The 20,535-nt window shown below is 40.4% G+C and overlaps 2 protein-coding genes across 2 annotated transcripts; both read left to right on the plus strand.

The window, feature by feature from the left end:
* Positions 1-598: 598 nt before the first annotated feature.
* LOC308094045 (ras-related protein Rab-6B-like) lies at positions 599-8,579 on the plus strand (the record flags this gene model as incomplete). The annotated part of the gene is made up of 8 exons (XM_080440489.1): positions 599-730; positions 2,966-3,024; positions 3,827-3,880; positions 4,507-4,612; positions 5,914-6,025; positions 6,614-6,707; positions 7,636-7,702; positions 8,515-8,579. The coding sequence occupies exons 1-8, from the start codon at positions 661-663 to the stop codon at positions 8,577-8,579; spliced, it is 627 nt and encodes a 208-aa protein (XP_080296615.1). The 5' UTR covers positions 599-660.
* A 2,903-nt stretch (positions 8,580-11,482) lies between these two features.
* aire (autoimmune regulator) lies at positions 11,483-19,394 on the plus strand (the record flags this gene model as incomplete). Its single annotated transcript, XM_080439862.1, has 12 exons — positions 11,483-11,629; positions 11,896-12,070; positions 12,666-12,791; positions 14,189-14,317; positions 15,016-15,146; positions 15,248-15,369; positions 15,665-15,731; positions 16,322-16,456; positions 16,831-16,952; positions 17,656-17,734; positions 18,120-18,209; positions 19,314-19,394. 12 exons carry the CDS (start codon positions 11,483-11,485, stop codon positions 19,392-19,394), a joined length of 1,404 nt encoding a protein of 467 aa, XP_080295988.1.
* Between the last annotated feature and the right edge of the window lie 1,141 nt (positions 19,395-20,535).

A 20,535-nucleotide genomic window follows, 5' to 3' on the forward strand; every position in this document is an offset into this window, starting at 1 on the left:
ATGGCCATAACTCGGTGACCATTGCTCTAGTCCCGCCTCAGCACCCACCCACACATCAAATAGAGTAGCCTACCGTCTAAATACCAGTGCCAACACATCAAATAGAGTAGTACCGTCTGAATACCAGTGCCCACACATCAAATAGAGTAGTACCGTCTGAACACCAGTGCCCACACATCAAATAGAGTAGTACCGTCTGAATACCAGTGCCCACACATCAAATAGAGTAGTACGCCTGAATACCAGCAGCACCCACACATCAAATACAGTAGGCCTAGTACTGCTTCACACTGATGTGTTTTTTTCATCATAGCCTACCTTTTATGTAGGTTAAATAAAATTAAATAAAAATTGCCACATAACCCAAGTTTACTTTGAATATGTGAGTCAAATAGTATGCATATAAAGACACTGAAATCTGAGATTAAATCTTTATCATGGAAAAGGTGAGGGAATTAAATAGGTGAGGTCGCGCAGGCGCAAACATTGACAGGACGATGCTCAGCTGCATTCCCATCATTCTGTGACGAGAGGAGGATCCCCCGCACACACACACACACACACACATAGGCTACACACACACGCACGACCGAAGAACCGCAGAGTATCTAGAAGAACTGTGATAATAACCCCAGCAGCGCTCCATCCACAGCCGTAGCCATGTCCACTGGAGGAGATCTGGGGAACCCTCTGAGGAAATTTAAACTCGTGTTTTTAGGAGAGCAAAGCGGTGAGTCCCGTCTTCGCGAGTGATGATCAGCTGTGAATGTTTGGTTATCATTCATCGCCAGGCGTGGTAGCGTATCTTAGGAAGCGATGTCTGTAATCGTTGCTGATATTGAAGTTTTAAAGGATTCGTGTCCTATGTGTATATAGACTACCAGCTGTCTTTCGTATGTTTCACATCTTTGTGGTTGATTCACCGGTTCTTGTGTGCCTATATATTTTTTTGATTAGTCGTGGAAAAAACGCACGCACATAAAATGCGAGCCCAACCGACTTTTAGTGCACAATCACATCTATCGAGCTATATCACGAATTAAACTTATTTTCATTGAATTGCCTGTAGCAAGATCTATGGAAATTTGTCATAATTTATAATAGGCAATATGAATTCGGATGTCTTTTATGTAGTAGTGTAGGTCCTACTGCAGTGACCGACACAAATATTAGCTGTTTCTAGATAACGGTTTAGTTTAAGATACACCTTGCCTCTGCTAGAGCATTCATTAAGATTTCCTTCATATATGTGATCGTTTTCTTGCATTCATTGGTTTTATTTTCATTTAATATATCTATATATTGTTTTGGAGAGGGTAACAAACATCCTCCCGTGTGTGTCAGTTCGGCTCGGGACACACCCTAGGTTGGCGATGTCTGTGTAGCATTCATTCCCAAAAGCTCGCACTGTCGTTTGGCACTTCACTATCATAAACAGTGAGATAAAAAAACACCCTGGCAGTGCCATAACATTATATTCATATTCAATAATCCATCTATTCAGGTGACAATGACTGTGTACTAAGGTTTGATGTGATGGCACAGATTCGGAGGGACTGATCGATAATGGTTTAGCGCTATGAGGCTCCTTGAATACGTGTTCAGACATCAGACATCTTCAGTGGTCCTTCCTATGGCCCCCCTGTACAAATGTAACACCAAAGTTAAAATAAATAGAAATAATTAAAAAGTGAAAAATAATAACATTCTAACTGGTCACTGTCTAAATGCATCTTGGAGGCCTACTATAGAATAAACTAACTGTATGTACTGTATGCATGTGTGTGTGCCTGTGTATGTGCATGTGTCTGTGTTTATCTGTTGAGTATAGTTGATTGAGCATGTACAGTACAGTATATGTTTTGCTGGCTTAGGCCTTGTAGTTCAGCCTGTCCTTACAATGGGATGCTGCAATGGTGCTCTCCGTGGTGCTGAAACTGGGCCTAGCACTGCCACTGCCCCTTGGCAAACCAGCACTTCCAAACAATTGCTCTTTACTGCTGGGGGCATAGCTTTGGCACCGTGGGCCTGTTGGAAAAGCACTTTACAATGGCTAATATATAGGCCTATACATAATGTAAAGAAATGGCTGTGTGTATCAAGCCATAAATGTTTTAAGATTTTTCAAAAATAGCAGATCTACAAGCTCATAACGTGGCACTTGGTGCTGCGCTATGAGCTTATATATATGCTATTTTAGAATAGCCAAAGAAATCTAAAATGACACAGATGCTTTCCCGGTCTTAATGGGTTAAGTAAGACTGAGTTAAACTGTACCAGACTGCTGTCAACAAAATGGGGCTCGTTTGGTTCACCTTGAGGTTCAGGTGGAGAGATCATGATCTTACTCACAACAAAATGGTCTCATTAAATACCTGAAAATGTGTGTATGATGATCAGAATAGATGGCCTTGCTCAGTCCTAATTATATGGTTTGTTTTAAATGGCCTCTGTTTCCCTCGTGCTTTTCACCAGCCAAACATCTTTCCTTTTAGTCTCATTGTGTCATAGATATGTCCTCTCATGCTGTTTAGTTAATGGCTGTTATTGCTAAGGTTGCACTGCAATATAGCTACATAAGACCACAATGGGAACAAGCCCTCAGGGCTTTTTGTGTTATCCTTTTAGCATTATTGTATAGCTGTACCTCTGTACTTTTTGTAAACTGCTAATAAAGTATTCAATCAATCAAAAAAAGCTCAAATTGGTTTGATAGTGCTGGACAAGTAATCTTTGATGTCAAGGATTAGCTATACTGTTTAAAAAAATGGATTTCATGGTATTTTGTCACATTAAAGATCAAAATGTAAATGAGTCTCTTTTGTTTTGGCATTATCGTGATGATTCGATTTGCACTTGTTTATACCTGCATTTTGAAGCTAAGTACAGCAAGCTAACTTAAGTCGTATGTTGTTAAACACATTTTATCTTGTCTTATCTCATCTTATCTTATCTTATCTTACAGTGGGGAAGACGTCTCTGATTACCAGGTTCATGTATGACAGCTTTGACAATACGTACCAGGTGAGACTCTATATCAGAACCACAGCCAGAACCAGTTCAGTTTTAAGTTAGAAACCAGTTAAGATGAGGCAGAGATGAGAACTGAAGTTAAGCGGATAATAGTTCAGATTTGTACATGCTTTCCTTTTTCATTTGTATGTAGAGATGTGTAGCTGAGAGTGCAATAACTTATATCGTATTTACATTTTAAACAAACCCACCTACTGAATATGAGCATAGATTGTTTGTAAGGCCAAAATCTATCAAATTTGTTGTGGAACATGTTCTCTATGGATATAAATGCAACTCTGTATTCTGTATTTAGCATTATTTTAAGTAATTAATCTAATACAGAGATTAGAAACAATATGATTAATTTACATAACATTTGTTGTCTCTCTGTTTTAGTGGATTTGATTCCATCGCCATAAAGGGTCCATATACTGCATGTGCAACAACAGTGGATGAAGTTCACTATTTCTAATACAATAACTGTATGAAATCATCCCAAGGAAATAGCAGCAATTGAGTATTAAGCTCTTAGAAAGAGGATTCAGTTTATTCTTGCTAGGGCTTTTCTTTGAATCGAGGTACATCACAGGTCTGAATGATTGACTCCTTAGGGCAATCCAAATGAAATTAGCTTTCCACCATTATTCAATTTTCAGCACTTATTGCCTCTTTTTTTCCCCAAAAAGCTTTCTGTGTTTTCCTGCTCTTTCACAATGGCCACTATCGTGACCAGCCATGCAGGAAGACATTTTGTTTTTGAGGTCTGGATCTCGCTGATCACTTTGTCTTGTGTTGTTTTTTTGCACCATAGGCAACCATTGGGATTGACTTCCTTTCTAAGACCATGTACCTGGAGGACCGAACAGTATGGAACCTTGATTGTTATATGAAATTCACCTGCATACACATACTCATGAGAACATATTACATCTGCTTAGTGTTACTGCCATCAGTGCGTTTTGTTTCAGTGACCTACTTCCCCCTGCTTTGACTAATCTTTGATTTAATTTGTTTAATTACTGTACTGTTCTCTTCATTGATTACCAAGATAGGATTGTTTATACCAGTAATAAGCTAATAAGAAGTCATGACCTTTCAATCATAAGCTTTAGGTTGTGTTTGTCCTATTTTTCCACTGTTACTGTCAGCCTAGTAAATCATCTGTGTGGTTGTGTAAATTACTACACACACAGCTCTATTTTATGTGTAGTTTTATAATGCTTGTGGAAACATCAGCTGAAGTTGTGAATGTCTGTACAGTATTTGCTTTTGTGTATGTATCTGTGTGGGTCTATGTGTATCCCTGTATTCTTATGAGGTTTTGGGTGCATGTGAGCATGTATAATCCCTGTTGCATTGTTACAGTATGTACTGTGTGTGTGTGTGTGTGTGTGTGTGTGTGCGTGCGTGCGTGCGTGCGTGCGTGCGTGCGTGCGTGCGTGCGTGCGTGCGTGCGTGCACACGCGTACGTGCATGCCTGCATGTGTGTAGGTAAGACTGCAGCTGTGGGACACTGCTGGTCAAGAACGTTTCAGGAGCCTCATCCCCAGCTACATACGAGACTCTACAGTAGCTGTGGTTGTCTATGATATCACAAGTTAGTACCTATTTATGTATCTATGCATGTGGGGTATCTATCTGTCCGTCTGTCTGTCGTTTTATTGTTTTGTCTATTAGCCTGCCTTTCATTCTGTTTAATGCCATAGATATAAAGTATATATAGGGCATAAACGTCAGACATAAACAGCCACCTACTTTGCAGGGGGAACCGATGACCTTTATTATTATGGATACCATATAACAATGCAGCTTCATATCGATAAAGTACATCACAGGGCCCCTATGGATTGATTACTTCCTCTTCCTTGTCTGACACGAAAGCAAAGTGGTGTTACTTGTTATGAAAGGCAATGTATTTTCTCTGCATTTATTGATTGATACATTGCCAGTCCACTGATAGAATAAAGCATCACATCATTTGATAGTTAGGCCTACTTGCAGACAGATTACAAAAAAGGAAGCTCCTCAATTGTAGCAAACCAATGATGATGATGTTTTTATTGACAAAAACGCATTTACATGAACATATATTTGTACATATCCATCAAAAGGATTAAACACAAATAGCACAAGAGCTTAAATTTTCCATTGTGGTCCTTTGAGTGCAAATGTGTGTGTAAACTGAGTGCCATGTGTTGGGTTGGGGGGGGGGCAGAGATATACAAGAGTAAAAAAAGAACACCTTGGGGGCACGGTGGCGCAGTCGGTAGTGCTGTCGCCTCACAGCTAGAAGGTCCTGTGTTCGATTCCCGCCGGGGACGCTGTGGGCGCTGGGGGCGTGGTCTCTCCTCCGCGTCATCAGTGCCCATACCCTAGGTGGGGTTGTGTGGAGTTTGCATGTTCTCCCTGTCCCCTAGGGTAGGTACCCTCACAAAAAACATGCAGTAATCCTGGTCTCTATACTGCCTCCCCCTGGTCAGCCGGGGCGCCTGATGGAGGGGAAAGGAACTGGTTGGAATAACGTGTTCCTTCCACGCACTACGCCCTACCGGGGAAACTCCCCCCTGTCAGGTGATAAGAAGCGCTCTGCTAACTCCTCATGCGTTGAAGGAAGCATGAGCTCAGTTCGGGGCTCTCAGGCAGGCAGAGTGAGAGTAGCGCCCAGGATTACAAGCTTAGGCATTGGCGCTGGGTGAAAAATAGGGGTTACAAAATCGTGGGATAAACATTTAGGGGGAAAAAAGGACACCTTGGCTTAAAGGCACAAGGAACACAAAAAAAGGCTTTGTCGAAAACACAAGCAGCACACAGCCACATAATAGCCATGTGCTGCAAATAATGTGGCCTGTTATCTGAGAGCAATGTTCTATATTAAAGCTAATTCTCTGGCATCCACAGATGTAAACTCATTCCAGCAGACCTGCAAGTGGATTGATGATGTCAGGACGGAGAGAGGAAGTGATGTCATCATCATGCTAGTGGGCAACAAGACAGATCTGGAGGAGAAGAGGTGAGCAGTGTTAATGATTGTTCATTAGCGTTTGATTTTTTCATCGTTAATTTGTCGTTGACTGATGGTGTATGACAGTGGTTCTGAAACTTTTAAATTTTAAGGAGCACCATGACTCTGAGAGTGTACAAATGGAACCAAATGGACCCGGTTCCATTTGTACACTCTCAGAGTTAGATACCTGTAAGGGTCCATTTGGACCCCACTTTGATAACCACTGGTGTGGTAACTGTCATAAGGTACATCATAAGCTACATAGTTTAGTTTGTAGGCTAATAGACGGGTGTGCTCTGTAAATGGGCACTTTTGATTTAATACTATTGTTGTAATATGTCACTATAGGCTCTGGATAATATTTTTTATTTTGTATATATTATATTTACATCTTTAAAATCAAAATTAATATTTGGTACTGTATATTACATTTGTGCAGCTTTTTACAATAATCCAAATGTACAGGCAATGTGGTCCATGTCTGCAAAACAATAAAAGAAAAGTCTATATTCTAATAAAATAAAATAAAATCACATCAGTGTTGAATTATTATTAATAAGTATTACTTGTAAGTGTGGTCTGATTTTCTTAAAGGCAAATCACTATCGAGGAGGGAGAGCAGAGAGCCAAAGAACTCAACGTCATGTTCATCGAGACCAGTGCCAAGACAGGCTGCAATGTTAAACAGGTAATTCTTACACTATCACTGCATCTTCTGAATTCTCTCTCTTCTGGGCGTGTGCGTGTGTGTGTGTGTGTGTGTGTGTGTGTGTGTGTGTGTGTGTGTGTGTGTGTGTGTGTGTGTGTGTGTGTGTGTGTGTGTGTCTGACTGCCTGCCTGCCTGTATGTGCGCAGCTAATCTCGGAAACTGCTGGACTGATCAGTGTCAAACGTGGGCACACTGCCAGTAGGCCGAGGAAGATACTCCACCCCAAATTTTTCAAACCGGCTTCATGTTTTGACCTATAACTCTTGAACCGTAGATCATACAATCAAACTTTCCCTTTCACACAACTCCACATATAAAATATATATATATAAATGTCTGCCTAACTACATTTTCCAATTTCTTAAAAAAAATATTTTTGCTACTATTCCTACATATTTTGTAGGAACTTACACAAATTGGTACATCTCTGGTGTCATGTGATAAACTTGTACCATTCATATTTTCCATATTCCATTCAGATTGGCTTCCTATACTTGCGAGAGGGGCCTATTTTACAGAAAATTGCTAAATTCATGAATGCATCTTCCGATCGACCCCAAATTTGAATCCCACATTGAGGGGCCTCCAAACAAAGCAGAGCAAATAGTGATTTAACTAAAACTTGCTTTCACAACTTATACTGCCCGGGCTAGGCAACCCGATCTGGCAGAGATATGCGCTCCCCGTACCACCCCTTTCTAGTTAATTGTATTAAATCTGTTATACAGTAAACAGAGTCCCATAATCCAACAACTCATTCTTTCCTCTCTGTCTATCTTTCTGTTTTCATCTGTATCCTGCCATCCTTCACTTTCCATCCCCCACTTCCTCCCTTTCTCTCCCTCCCTCTCTCTCTCTCTATCCCCCTCTTCCCATCTGCCTCTAACTCGCTCGCCCTCCCTCCTAGTTGTTTCGCCGTGTTGCAGCGGCCCTACCTGGTATGGAGAGCCTGGATGATGCCAACCCAGAAGGCAGTATCCTTTACAAACACAATGACTCACTGTGTCGACAGCCTTGGCTGCCAAACAACAGAGAAAAAGGCAGTTCCGGTTGTTGCCTCTAGCACAAAGGCTTGGCATCAAAACTCACTGTCTACTGAGGCGGTGGCCATTAGACCTTTTGTGCTCGACACAGAAAACATGAATTGGGTCTGAATGGTGGCGTCGATAAGCAGCCTTGTGTGGTACCACCTACTGGTTGTCTAGGTACTTACAACAAGTGCCTTGGAGCTGTAGTGGTGGTGGCAAGGTGGTATTTGTGTGTGAAAGTGAGTGAATTAGAGAGAGACAAGAGAGGCCGATTCAAATTTGTTTTACAATGTGATTTGAAAATAGTAGTGAGGCCATTAGATAGTGTTGTGGAATTCTGGATCAATCAGCAATTGAAGAGGCAATAGGAGTCGAGACAATATTCTAGGTGGTGATGGTTATGCTTTAATGTACATGATATCATGGGGAGAAGTACAATAACACTCAAGTTGGCGGTACGGTAGTTCTGCCGAATAGCACAAGTCTCAAACCATAGTTACACTAGCTGCTACAAGGACAAGCTGAACCATAACAAGATAGGCTGTACCAAAACAATAGCTATCAAGCCTAGTGGAGACATCTAGGCTCTTACAAGCTACCAAATATCCTAATGTATTATATAAGTACAATAAGTGATGGTAAAATATAAAGGTTAGATACAAACAACCTTAATAACAATATTGTATAATGAATAATTATTCTCCAATAGTAACGCTCTTCCTCATTCATCTGTGTTTTCCTTACATCTATAATTTCAGTGATTGACATCAAGCTGGACAAACCAGCAGAACCTACTGTCCCTGAGGGCGGTTGCTCATGTTAATGCAAAGCTGCTATTGGACAGCTCCTTTCACACCATAGGCTTATTGTGTTGCTTCCTACTGGTTAGCTTCCAGTTGACTTCTCTAATTGGATATGGGATCTGGGCCTTGTATCTGATTGGATAAATCAAATGTTATCTTTCAGTCTTGTTCAGTTGTAAAATATTGTATACTTTGTCAATATGTAAGTGCCGGGAAGATAAAAGGAAAAAAGACACAATGAAAAAAAAAAAAAAAAAAAAAAAGTTTTTGAAAATGAAAAGGGGAGTAAACTGGAGTAAAATTGAGTTCTTTTCGTTGTTATGTTTTGTATTTTTTATATATAAAAAGGGAAAGCACCAAAAATGCTGCCTAACCATAAGAGGAGAAATAGTGGGGTTGGCCATTTTTTCCCCAAGATGGCTGACCACGTCTGAATGTCTGCAGCACGCATGCACGCTGATCTGACCTGATCTGACCTTTGACCTTTTCGGCCTGCCCTGCAGGGTCATCATACACCCTGGGGGGAGGTTGACTATCTTAGAATGTTTTATAGCATCTCTCTCTCTCTCTCTCTCTCTCTCTCTCTCGCTCTCTCTCTCTCTCTCTCTCTCTCTCTCTCTCTCTCTCTCTCTCTCTCTCTCTCTATATCATCTCATGAACTAAAGAAAAACAAACAAAAAAACATATCTCATTTGATATTCCCACAAGAGTCAACTTACAGTAGGTTCACCTAACAGTAGCTGTTAAAAACGTGGCACTCTATCTCTATGGGTTTAACTTTTATAGAACAAACTGTACTGTGGTAAAAAAAAAAAAGATTACATAAAAAAACACAACTGAATATCACCCCCCCCCTCCCCCGGCCCCACCCACATGTCCACTCGATTCCTTCCCTAACCCCCCCCCCACTAGATCTCTCCCTCCCTCCCTCCCTCCCTGCCTCTCTCCCTTCATCCAGGTAATACACATATAAAGATCCACTGTAATGCACTGCACTGTATATAATAATGTAATATGTATGTTGTGAACGTCCCTCTGTAGAAGTGGTCCTTGTTCACCAGTATGAATAATGTAATAATGTGTAATGATGAATAAATTACAGATTAAAGGGCTTCACTCTCCTAACCATCAACATTTACCTGGTAGTGAGACAGTTTCCTCTGTTGAGTATCATGGGGTTTCGATCTGCACTTTAATACCATTGAAGTTCCCTCAAACGTTATTGCTTGCACACAGTAATTGTTATTTTTATTATTATAATATTGTATTATTATATTATAGTTATATGTTATTATTTTTATTTGCATATTGCATATTTGCATATTATTATTATTATTTTGCTAGAGATGGTGAACAGAGTGACAGGAAAGGCAGGAAAGAGTGGCGGCAAATCCAAATGCAGCAAAGAGCCTCGAGTCGGATTCGAATTAGAAACTAGGCCTACTGCAGAAAGGTCTTGTTTATGTGTCTTTGTGTCTTTGTTATACGTTGTTATGCATAATTATAAACATTTATAACGAGTGTTATGAAGCATTATAATTCCATTATAAATGTGATTATAATGCATTATAGACCTGACTTTTAAGTAAAGCGTTACCTGGTATGGTACATGTAGTTATAATGCATTATGACCAGCACTTATACATTATATTATTATAAGTTATAATACTTCATAAACCTTGTTATAAGATGTATCATTCTAAACATTTTAACAAGTGTTATGATGCCTTATGAGTGCATTATAATGCATTATAAATGTGGTTATAGTGCATTATAAATGTTACCTTAATATAACATCTTACAGAGTATTCTTATGTTATGAATGTTGTATAAAGGCAGTGAAGCAAATAAGCAAGTAAAAAGGACTGAGAGGATATGATTTATCATGAATTCACTCAAACAAGTGAACAATTTTTTTTTTACAATACCAATGTGTACGTAGTACAGGACATGTCTGTACAGTGGTCACAATATGATTTTCTATACACTGTGGAATCCTCCAAACCACCACAGCATGTCTTTCTCACAGACAAACCTGATTGTTTTGTGGGGAAGTTGAAGTGGAAAGCACCTTCTAAAAGGAAAACTGTCACCGTGACAAGCCAGCTCACTTACCTTCAGCTCCTGTGGCAGTCCCCAAGCAGTAAGGACAGGTATTCCCCTAGATGGACAGACAGCACTAGGGTTGATTGCCCTGAGGGTAGACAGACAGACTGGGGCAGTTAAGACAGTTATGCTTAATTTATGCTACATTGTACGATGTAGCATAACGTGCCGAAAGTATCAGATCTACAGGCTCCCAATGTATCATGGATGTGGCACATGAGCTTGTAGATAAGGTATTTTTGGTGCGCGACACCATCAAATAATTGAGTATAAACCAGACTTAACTGGACAGATGACCACTGAGGAGACAAGCTGGTTGAAAGATGGACTCTTGTGGCCCTGAGGGTGAAACTTGCAGTCTTCTTTCAACAGCAGACTTTCCAAGTTCCCACGGCCACTCATTGGTCTGCAGTCACAAAGGTATTTGAGAAATTGTGTGGTTGAGCGCGATTGTGACTACAAATACATTTCTTTAAAAATGTCCTTTCGCATTCAAACCAGAAACACTTGTTTTATTTTTAATGAAACTAGGTGGGAGTAGAAACTGCTAAATCTGGACACAAACATTTCACATGCCTCTCCACCACTTAACCTCTCCAGCTCAGCCCACATAAAATGTGAATGAAACGCTATACCTGTAAATACCTTATCACTGGCACGACATATCCTCCAATTAATTATACCACACAAGGTCAGAGGGTCATTTATGACATCACTCAACCCATAAAAGCGAGATCAACTTTGAGCATGTTTACATGGACTGCACACATGCTTAGAGCAATACCATTCAATTCTTTACATGTGCTGACTATAGATCATGTCCAGCGTGGACGGTTTTAGAGACACAGACTCTCGCTCTCAGCTCAGAGAGTTGCGTACTGACATTGCCATGGCTGTGGACGACCCTTTCCCCCTTCTTTATGGGCTGGTTGATCGGAATGTCATCACTGAGCAACTATTCAAGGTAAAGTAAACTAAGAACACAATCAACCACGAGTATTTGACTGTTGATAGTTACCGTACATCTTTATATTGATAAATGTATTATATTTCATGTTTGTGGAAAATCACCGTGCCTGTTGCCTGTCTGATATATGATTTTTACTACCGCCTTTGTTATCAACATTTTTTTGCGCATTCACTCATTTAAGTTAGTTTAATAAACTTAAAGTTAAAGACAATATTGCTTCTCCATTGCCTTACCTATTTCACCATATGTGATGAATCTAGGACACTTTGGAGAGGGAGGCCAATGAAGGAATCCACAAGGCGATGTACTTCCTGCTGTCCTGGGTGTTGGAGCAGAGCAGATCCACCATCCAGGCCTTCTGGGGATGTCTGGCCAGGGATTACAACCGGGACAGCTACCCCAAGCTGCTGACTGTGCTCACCAGCCTGCACCCTGGTAAGGACTGATCAAATATAGGACAGGCGGTCTTCAAGTAATCATGACAATGCCGTAATAAGGTGTTGGCACTAAGAGCTAATTTATAAAAGTGATTTTTAAGCAGGGATTTAAAACAAGGGACCGACTCAGTGAGCCCGATCTCCTTCAGTCTTTAACCTGCAATTTGGAATACTAAGAAGTGCTATGCTTGAGGATCTTAGACTACGCATTTGCACATAGGGGGAGAGCAAATCAGAGATGTAAGACGTAAGATTATAGGCAATTATTTAACAATGAATACTATTGGACAGATCATTTCCAATCAGCATGGTTCAGTAAATGTGGAACAGTTGGTAGAATAGTGTATGTATTATGTAGCAAGATGCTTTGAAAAGTTGGGTCTCATTCAAACAGAGTGAGGTCTGGTATTAGTTGAGCTTTTTTCTCAAATAACACATTTCAAAATGTTTACCAAATGTGTGCCAAGTGCAGCAACTCATCATGTTAGTGTTGTGTATAATTAGTTCAAACAATAGGAATTATTTGGCATTTCCAAGGAATTAATAATTATGATTTGTTTGTCAAATACGTTGTTGTTTTCCCTTTGTGACAGTCAGGGACTCCAGACAGGGGAAGAAGTCCTCAGAAGACCCCAGAGGAGCTCACAGTAGGAAGAGAAGCAGAGAGGACAGAGGACCAGCCTCCCATCATCACCATTCACAGCATAAGAACAGCAATGGTGAGTGTGAACTATACTTTTGATTGATCTTTGATCATTTCACTGTTATTTATTTTAGTTGTGCCAAAGATGAGTATTGAACACTGTTTTAAGAACAGCAATGGCCCAGGTCATTCCTTTCTTAATAAGTGTAATAAAGCCCAATTCATACTTTGTCGTATGACAGTGTCACACACGCTGAAAATAGCTGATCTACCTACTATCTCTGTGTGTGTGCCCCCCCCCCCCCTCTCTCTCTCTCTCTCTCACCCCCCAACCAGTCAAGGCAGATGGCTGCCCACCTAGAGCCAGGTTCTGGTTGAGGATTCTTCCCGTTAAAAGGGAGTTTTTCTTTGCCGTCACCGCCAACTGCTTGCTCATAAGGGGAATTTTTGGGTATATTTGAAAGAGTATGGTCTTGACCTGCTGTATGTGCATATATATATATATATATATATATATATATATATATATATATATATATATATATATATATATATATATATATATATATATTCTCAAACACGGCCAATGGGGGGTTCCAACCATTTATATACTCTCAGAATTATGGGGTCCTTGAAATTAAAAAGCTTGAGAACCTCTGTGCTACACTAAATGGAACAGAGCCTTAATTATAATATACTTGATAACACCAGTCATTAAGGAAGAGGCCCAATTTCTTTCCAATAGGACGCCTGGCCAAGCTGGATGCACCGTGGAGGAATCAAACCCGTAGTCTCCACGGACCTTGTGACGTTCTGTTGACTTTGACACAATGTACTCACTTCCCACATATATATTTGCACTTTCTCGGGACTGACGAGAAAACAATCCTTCTCATACAATGTAATGTTTCAGCAGCAATTCACCCTTGTGCATTCAGTAACAAGCGGGACTTATATAAGATGATGTAATGTATGGAGGCAAATTGTTGTGGTATGATTTCATTGTGAATGTCTGCTGCTGAGGACAGAAACTTCTATTCTGCTGTCTTTGCTTCAGGGGGTAAAGTGAAGTCTTGCAGAGTGAAGAACGAAGCAACAGTGGTCCCTCAACAAGCAGCTGCAAAAAGTAATTGTGAATTACCAAGCCATTTAGCAGGGAGCTCTTAACCATTTACTCATTAACAGCAAAGAAATAGTAAAATGGTCCACAACAAACTTACATTGTGAAACATATGGCGTCCTTTCTTTCTGTTATGGACTCATTTCACTTCAACTAGCAAACCAAATCTATTGCAATTATGTGATAATGATTTATCTATTATACAGCTGATCATTAGGAAGGTAGGTGGGTACTTTATTAATCCCAGAGGGGAATTTAAGGTTACAGCAGCTCTCATAAACAGACAAGAACAAGAGGCATTAGTACAAAAAAACATTATACTGTAATAAGAAATGTTATTTAATATACTGTAGGTGTCCCAGGCATGTCCACCTCAATCCAGAGCGCTGTCCCCATACCCTCCTCTTCCTCCTGCAGTGAGATACCAAACAGCCATGAGGCCAGAGAGGAGATTCATATCCAACAGGTGTTTGGCTCTGATGGTAAGCAGTTAATAATATGTTTTGGCTTGTTAGCTCAGTGGTTCTCAAACTTTTTCATGTCAAGGACCCCCAAGTTAATATGTATTTGGTCACGGACCAACGTCTGATAATAGTTTGTGCCGGGGACCTCCATACAAGATTTGTATTGTTAAAATTATTCAAAAATGTTCAAAAGGTTTTAAAGATTTCTTGAAAATAGCAGATCTACAAGCTCACAACATATCACAACGTGATGCGTGAGCTTATAGGTCGGCTATTTTCAAGAAATCTTTCAAACCTTTTGAAGATTTCTTGAAAATAGCAGATCTACAAGCTCACAACACATCACAACGCAATGCGTGAGCTTATAGGTCGGCTATCTAACAGCCGATACAGGTAATAGTATAGAGTTAAAGTTGTTAAACTGGTTTTGATGCTATATTGACACATTTTGTAGGGGACCCCCTGGAACCCCCTCAAGGACCCCGCTTTGTGTACCACTGAGCTAAAGAACTGAAAGGGGCATATCATACAATTTCTGACATCTTGATGAGCATCAATCTTTTTTGACTTCTCACATGGATTAAAGTCTGAATTAAAAGTGGTGTAAAAGACAATATGGATCATGCTATACCTATATCATATATATCACAAATAAATGTTTAAGATGTGTTAAGATTGAATGAATCTCCTTTTCTGTTTTTCTGTCATTCCGACAGGGGGCGCCCAAAAAAGCATCAAAATCTGTGGAGAGTATTACACCTCTAGTTCATTAGAGGAGACAAATGGAACTCACAAGGCTGCTAAGACTACATTTTACCACAAAGGGGAGACAAATGCTAAGATGGAGGTCATTGGAGCCACTGTTTCACAATGATAGTAACCGTTGAGTCACTCATAAGGCCTGGAGCTGTGTCAATATCTTACCCCGTCATACATGTGTGTGTTTAGGTTCATGGTAATGATGATGAGTGTGCCGTGTGTAAGGATGGTGGAGAGTTGATATGTTGTGATGGCTGTCCCAGGGCCTTCCATTTCAACTGCCTGGACCCTCCCCTCACATCCATACCAAGGTGCCCAGATGACTTCTCATTGTGTCACTTGCAGCATTCATCACCTTTGAGGTCAACAAGACTCACAATATATAGTCTATAGTAAAAGTCAAATTTTTGTCATTGAGAGAGCGATATTCAGCTCAGAGTCAATTCAGCTCCTCTTGTCCATTAGTGCACATAATATGTGACTTTACAAAGTTAAAGAGAATATGTTTTTAATGTCCATATGTGTGTTTTAAGGACCAGTATTGTTCACATTAATCTGTCATTGAATAGACTCTATTCAATGCCATTTTCAATCTCCAATCCACAGTGGTACTTGGCGTTGTCAGTTCTGCCGTGGCAACAGAATGAAGGACAGTGCCCTGCCACCTGTTCAGGTAAGTGACATCCATTAATAAACTGTTATAGGGTAAGATGATCTTGGACCATAAACAGTAGTGTAATTGCAATTACATAATTAAGTTACATGTAATAAATGTGTACAGTAACAGTTACAATTAGAACTAAAACATGTAAAATGACTTTTACTTTTCGGTTGGCAGTTTTGATTCAATCCTAGTGTTCCTATTCTGGGCATGATATAAATAGTAGGTGAATATTTGGTGAAAACATTCTACGAAAATAGCCAATCTACATTACAAGCTCACCCTCACAACATGTCGTAACACAACGTGTCATGAGCTTGTAGATCGACTTTCTTTTCGAGATTAAATGTCGAGATAAAAAAGGAGGGGGCGTAGAAGTATAGATGGACCCTGGTCAACAAAGTATATAGGGTTTATGTGGATAATGGGATGCACACACTGACTATCCTGGTATAAAACATTTCTTTAGAAGGGAATCAAAAAGTAATCAAATGTAATAGGTTACATGACTTTGATTAAGAATGAATATATTACTTTTTACAATTTTAGGATTACATTTCAAAAGCAGCCAACCCTTCATGTATGCAATCTTTATCACACAGCTGCTCAACGCCCAGCCTCAGCAGATCCCCAGCACCTCCAATAACTCCACCAGAGATGTATCGTTCTTCTCCTCGTTGTCAACCTCTTCTGTGTCCACCGTCACCACGAAGAGTGGCCGCACCGCCAGATACCAGGTACATTTTGTTGTTGTTGCATGGATTGAAATGAAATTACTGCATTGTAATGCTGTGTACTGTTTGTTTTGCATTTAGCAAGTGGCATATTGCTTTTTCCACACAGGCAATATTTCTTCTGCTTTGGCATGAAATCTGCCTATGGGTGCACAGATTATTTTTGTTGCTTTATTGCATAGTATTCTTAGATTTTCCAAAATAAAAATAAATTAAAAAAAGTTTGTGTGTGTGTGTGTGTGTGTGTGTGTGTGTGTGTGTGTGTGTGTGTGTGTGTGTGTGTGTGTGTGTGTGTGTGTGTGTGTGTGTGTGTGTGTGTGTGTGTGTGTGTGTGTGTGTGTGTGTGTGTGTGTGTGTGTGTGTGTGTGTGAGATCAGTGTTTAGGTGGAGAAGTGGTCAGTGTGAGGGAAGTGTGTGGTGTTTGTCATCTTGGTGGAGGAGACCTGTCCCATTGTCTCCAATGCCTCCAGTATTACCACGTACACTGCCACTTCCCTAAGTAAGATGTCTTAAAAATGTATTCCACTACAATTATTTGACAGCTTTATAGGCCTACTAGTTGTTTTGCAGAACCCCCCTTCCAAGCCAGAGCTCTTGATAAGAGGGGAAAAAAACTATATTGACTCGACAAATTACACAGCGCACATGAGAATCGATCACAGTGCATTAAGGGTATCTGTTTACAGTGATCAATATCTAACTAATGGCAACTAATGGATAATAATGGACCATCAGAACATGCAATGTAATCTATAACATAGAATAACATCATGGGCAATGCCCTTTATAAAATAAAGAGATACGCAATATATGAGTTAGTATAACAAATCATTGTGTGGGTCTCTTATAGTAGTAGTAACACTTATTCTGTAACATTCTCTGTGTAATATATTGATGTAATGCTGTACAGTGGTTATTCCCTTCTAGTATTCAGTGGGTGCAAGGGTTCATCAAATCACTGACAGTGCTTTTAAAACCACTTAAGGGCTATTTTGGGAACCACTCCTCTACAAGATGTCTGAACTCAAACATGCTATAATGAGCGTCCATCCCAGGGCAAGAGCAAAGTTCCTCCATTTAGGGCCAAACTGAAAATGACCTCCTATCAGTATGTAGCATTCAAAAGTGCTTTTCTATAATGTTTTGATATAGAATAGTGCTGTTCGCTAAAAATGTAATTCAGTGATCCATGTGTTCTCTAGGGGGAGATCCATCTGCTTGTCTTGCACTGGACCCTGGAGCAGCTGTGCAGAGAAGGAGTCTGAAACCAGAAGCCTGCAGGTGTGCTTCTCTGCTCATTATTTGTGTGTGCGTAACCTATATAGCCTGTAAGTGCATGTGTTTATGTTGTGCATAAACACATGTAAGTCATAAATCAATGCATCAACAATACAATGAATAGGTGAGACGGAATTTATGAGCTCCTTCAGACCTGTCTGCAGACTCAGCATTTCTTTTCTGTCTCTGGTTTGTGTGTGTGTGTGTGTGTGTGTGTCACTGTGTGTGTGTGTGTGTGTGTGTGTGTGTGTGTGTGTGTGTGTGTGTGTGTGTGTGTGTGTGTGTGTGTGTGTGTGTGTGTGTGTGTGTGTGTGTGTGTGTGTGTGTGTGTGTGTGTGTGTGTGTGTGTGTGTGTGTGTGTGTGTGTGTGTGTGCATGCCTCTCCCAGGTAGTTCAACCTGTGCACAATCAAGAGCAGAGCGTTTCTCTTCCAGAGCCTGTCCTCCACAAGGATGAACTAGAGTCTATGCTGGGTGAAGTGAGCATATCATCTCACACACACACACACACACACACACACACACACACACACACACACACACACACACACACACACACACACACACACACACACACACACACACACACACACACACACACACACACACACACTATAAAAGTGTGTTAATTTAACTCAGAGAAAGGTTAATGTTTACCCTCTCAGAGTTAAATTAACATTCAGGATGTTACAGTGCAAGAGACATTGGTATCTGAATCAGAATTGTATCATGTCAATGGAATGACCTCTTGTCACTCAAATAAATCATGCCTGCTATCCTAAAAGTGATATTAAATTATATCGGCAGTAGCTTAAATGCACAAGAAAATGCCGTTGTAGTTACTTATATTCAGATACCGCTACAAAGACACAAATGGTATTTCAATTGGACAGAACACTTGCCTGTATCGATAGGATTTTGTTAATGATTAGGCACCACAATTGACTAAATTACTACTCTTCAAGAAGCCAATTAGCAAGTTTGAAATGATAGATATTGAAACTTTGAAAGCAGGACAATGCTCCTGAGTGCCGGCGGTGACAGCGGATAGCCTAATATTCAGCTCATTACCTAGAGTATTTATCTCAGTATCTACAGTATTCCTCCCAGACAATACCTACAGTATTTCTGTCATTACCTGCTGTATTACTCCCAGTACTTACAGTACTCTCACTACCTACAGTATTTCTCTCAACAGGAGCCAGCTTTCAGGGTCGAAGCACCCCAGAACTTCTACACGGTAAACTCCTGGTGTTAATTCAAAGCTGCACTACCTGAGATACTTACTCAGGGGAGAAATAGAATTGTGACCTTCAGGCAGTATCACTTGTTAACCAGTAGTGGTCATACCCTACCTAGCACAGGGTATACATTTCTTCTGATAAAAAATGTACATAGTGGAGGTTTAAGGTTCCATGTGTGCACTCTTCAGAATTAAATTAACACCAAGGACTTTACTGTGGATAGAAGTGCATGTGCTTGATATCTACACCTGTCTGTCAAAGTTGAGCCTAATTCATACTGTGTCGTAGGACCATGCCGCTTTAGGCAGACTACCAATTTATGTGTTTCTTTTCCAGCCGGGCTCCATAGATGGAATCTTGCAGTGGGCTTTCCACAACATTGCCAGGCCTCTCCCTGACTCCCAGGGGTACTTCCAGTGATGGAAAATAAAAACAAGGGTTTCTGCTCACATGCTTGTGTGAACATGTGTACTCATTTGCATGCATGCATGAATACACATGCAGATACATAAATGCATACATTAAAGTACACCTGTACAGCACAGATGTGCAAACACACTCCCAGATGTGTACCGGTATATGAGATGTATTAAATTAATTAAAAAAACGCTGAATCTTCAATCTCTTGAATGAGAATCAGACATACCCAGCAGAGAAGAAAACACAAGACATGAGTAGACGTAATGCAGAAATGCACAAAAAGCTAAATGCTAAACTTACATGCTTTCTCTCACTGTCTATCTCTTTGTGTCTGTCTGTCTGTCAATGTACAAATGGAACCAAATGGACCCTTACGGGTACATTTCACAGTCACACTCTTGAAGTTATGGTTGTCCGCTTATTGCACCGCTCCGGTGTGGAACAATACGCATTCACACACAATGCACCAGATGGTTTCAGTTTGACGAGTTATGCACGCTGAGAAATGCCTCCATTTAACAGGAATTCCTTGAAGACTATCACTTAGATGTGGAATGTTGTTTTTGTCAGGGGATTTTAGCAGCGCTAGCTGCTGCTGCCAGAGGGATGATGGAGCTCCGCCAGGCAGCACAAACATTCTTCTTCCCTCCAACAGTTATTTGGTTGCCGTGGCGACGGCTCCTCCAGCCCCAAAACAAGGGATGAGAAATGTGAAGCTTTTTAGTTGCACCGTTTCTCAACGTCTGGTTCGGGGACCCCCAGGGAGTCCCCAAATGGACCCTGAAGGGATCTGTAACTCTGAGAGGGTACAAATGGAAACCGTTTTTTCATTTTTTTGGGAAGCCCAATCTACATTGTAAAATTCTCAGTGCTAATTTAACTCTGAGGGTGTACAAATGGAACCAAACTCACCAGTAATTTTGGGCATAAAACTTTAATGTAGTGGCGAATAAAATAGGCTATTTTATTTGAACGCTCACACTGCTCTTAGTCTTGCTTGCTTCACTCTTAAATAGCAGTTTTGTTGGAATCCCTCAAATTAAATGAGGGAAAAGAAAATCCATAAATAATTTCACGGCTAGAAATATGTGTCACAACTGATGATGGAGTTAACACCATAAACCCATTATAAAATGAAATC

This window comes from Gymnoscopelus braueri (assembly GCF_963280865.1).
Source record: "Gymnoscopelus braueri genome assembly, chromosome: 10".
Lineage (NCBI taxonomy): Eukaryota > Metazoa > Chordata > Actinopteri > Myctophiformes > Myctophidae > Gymnoscopelus > Gymnoscopelus braueri.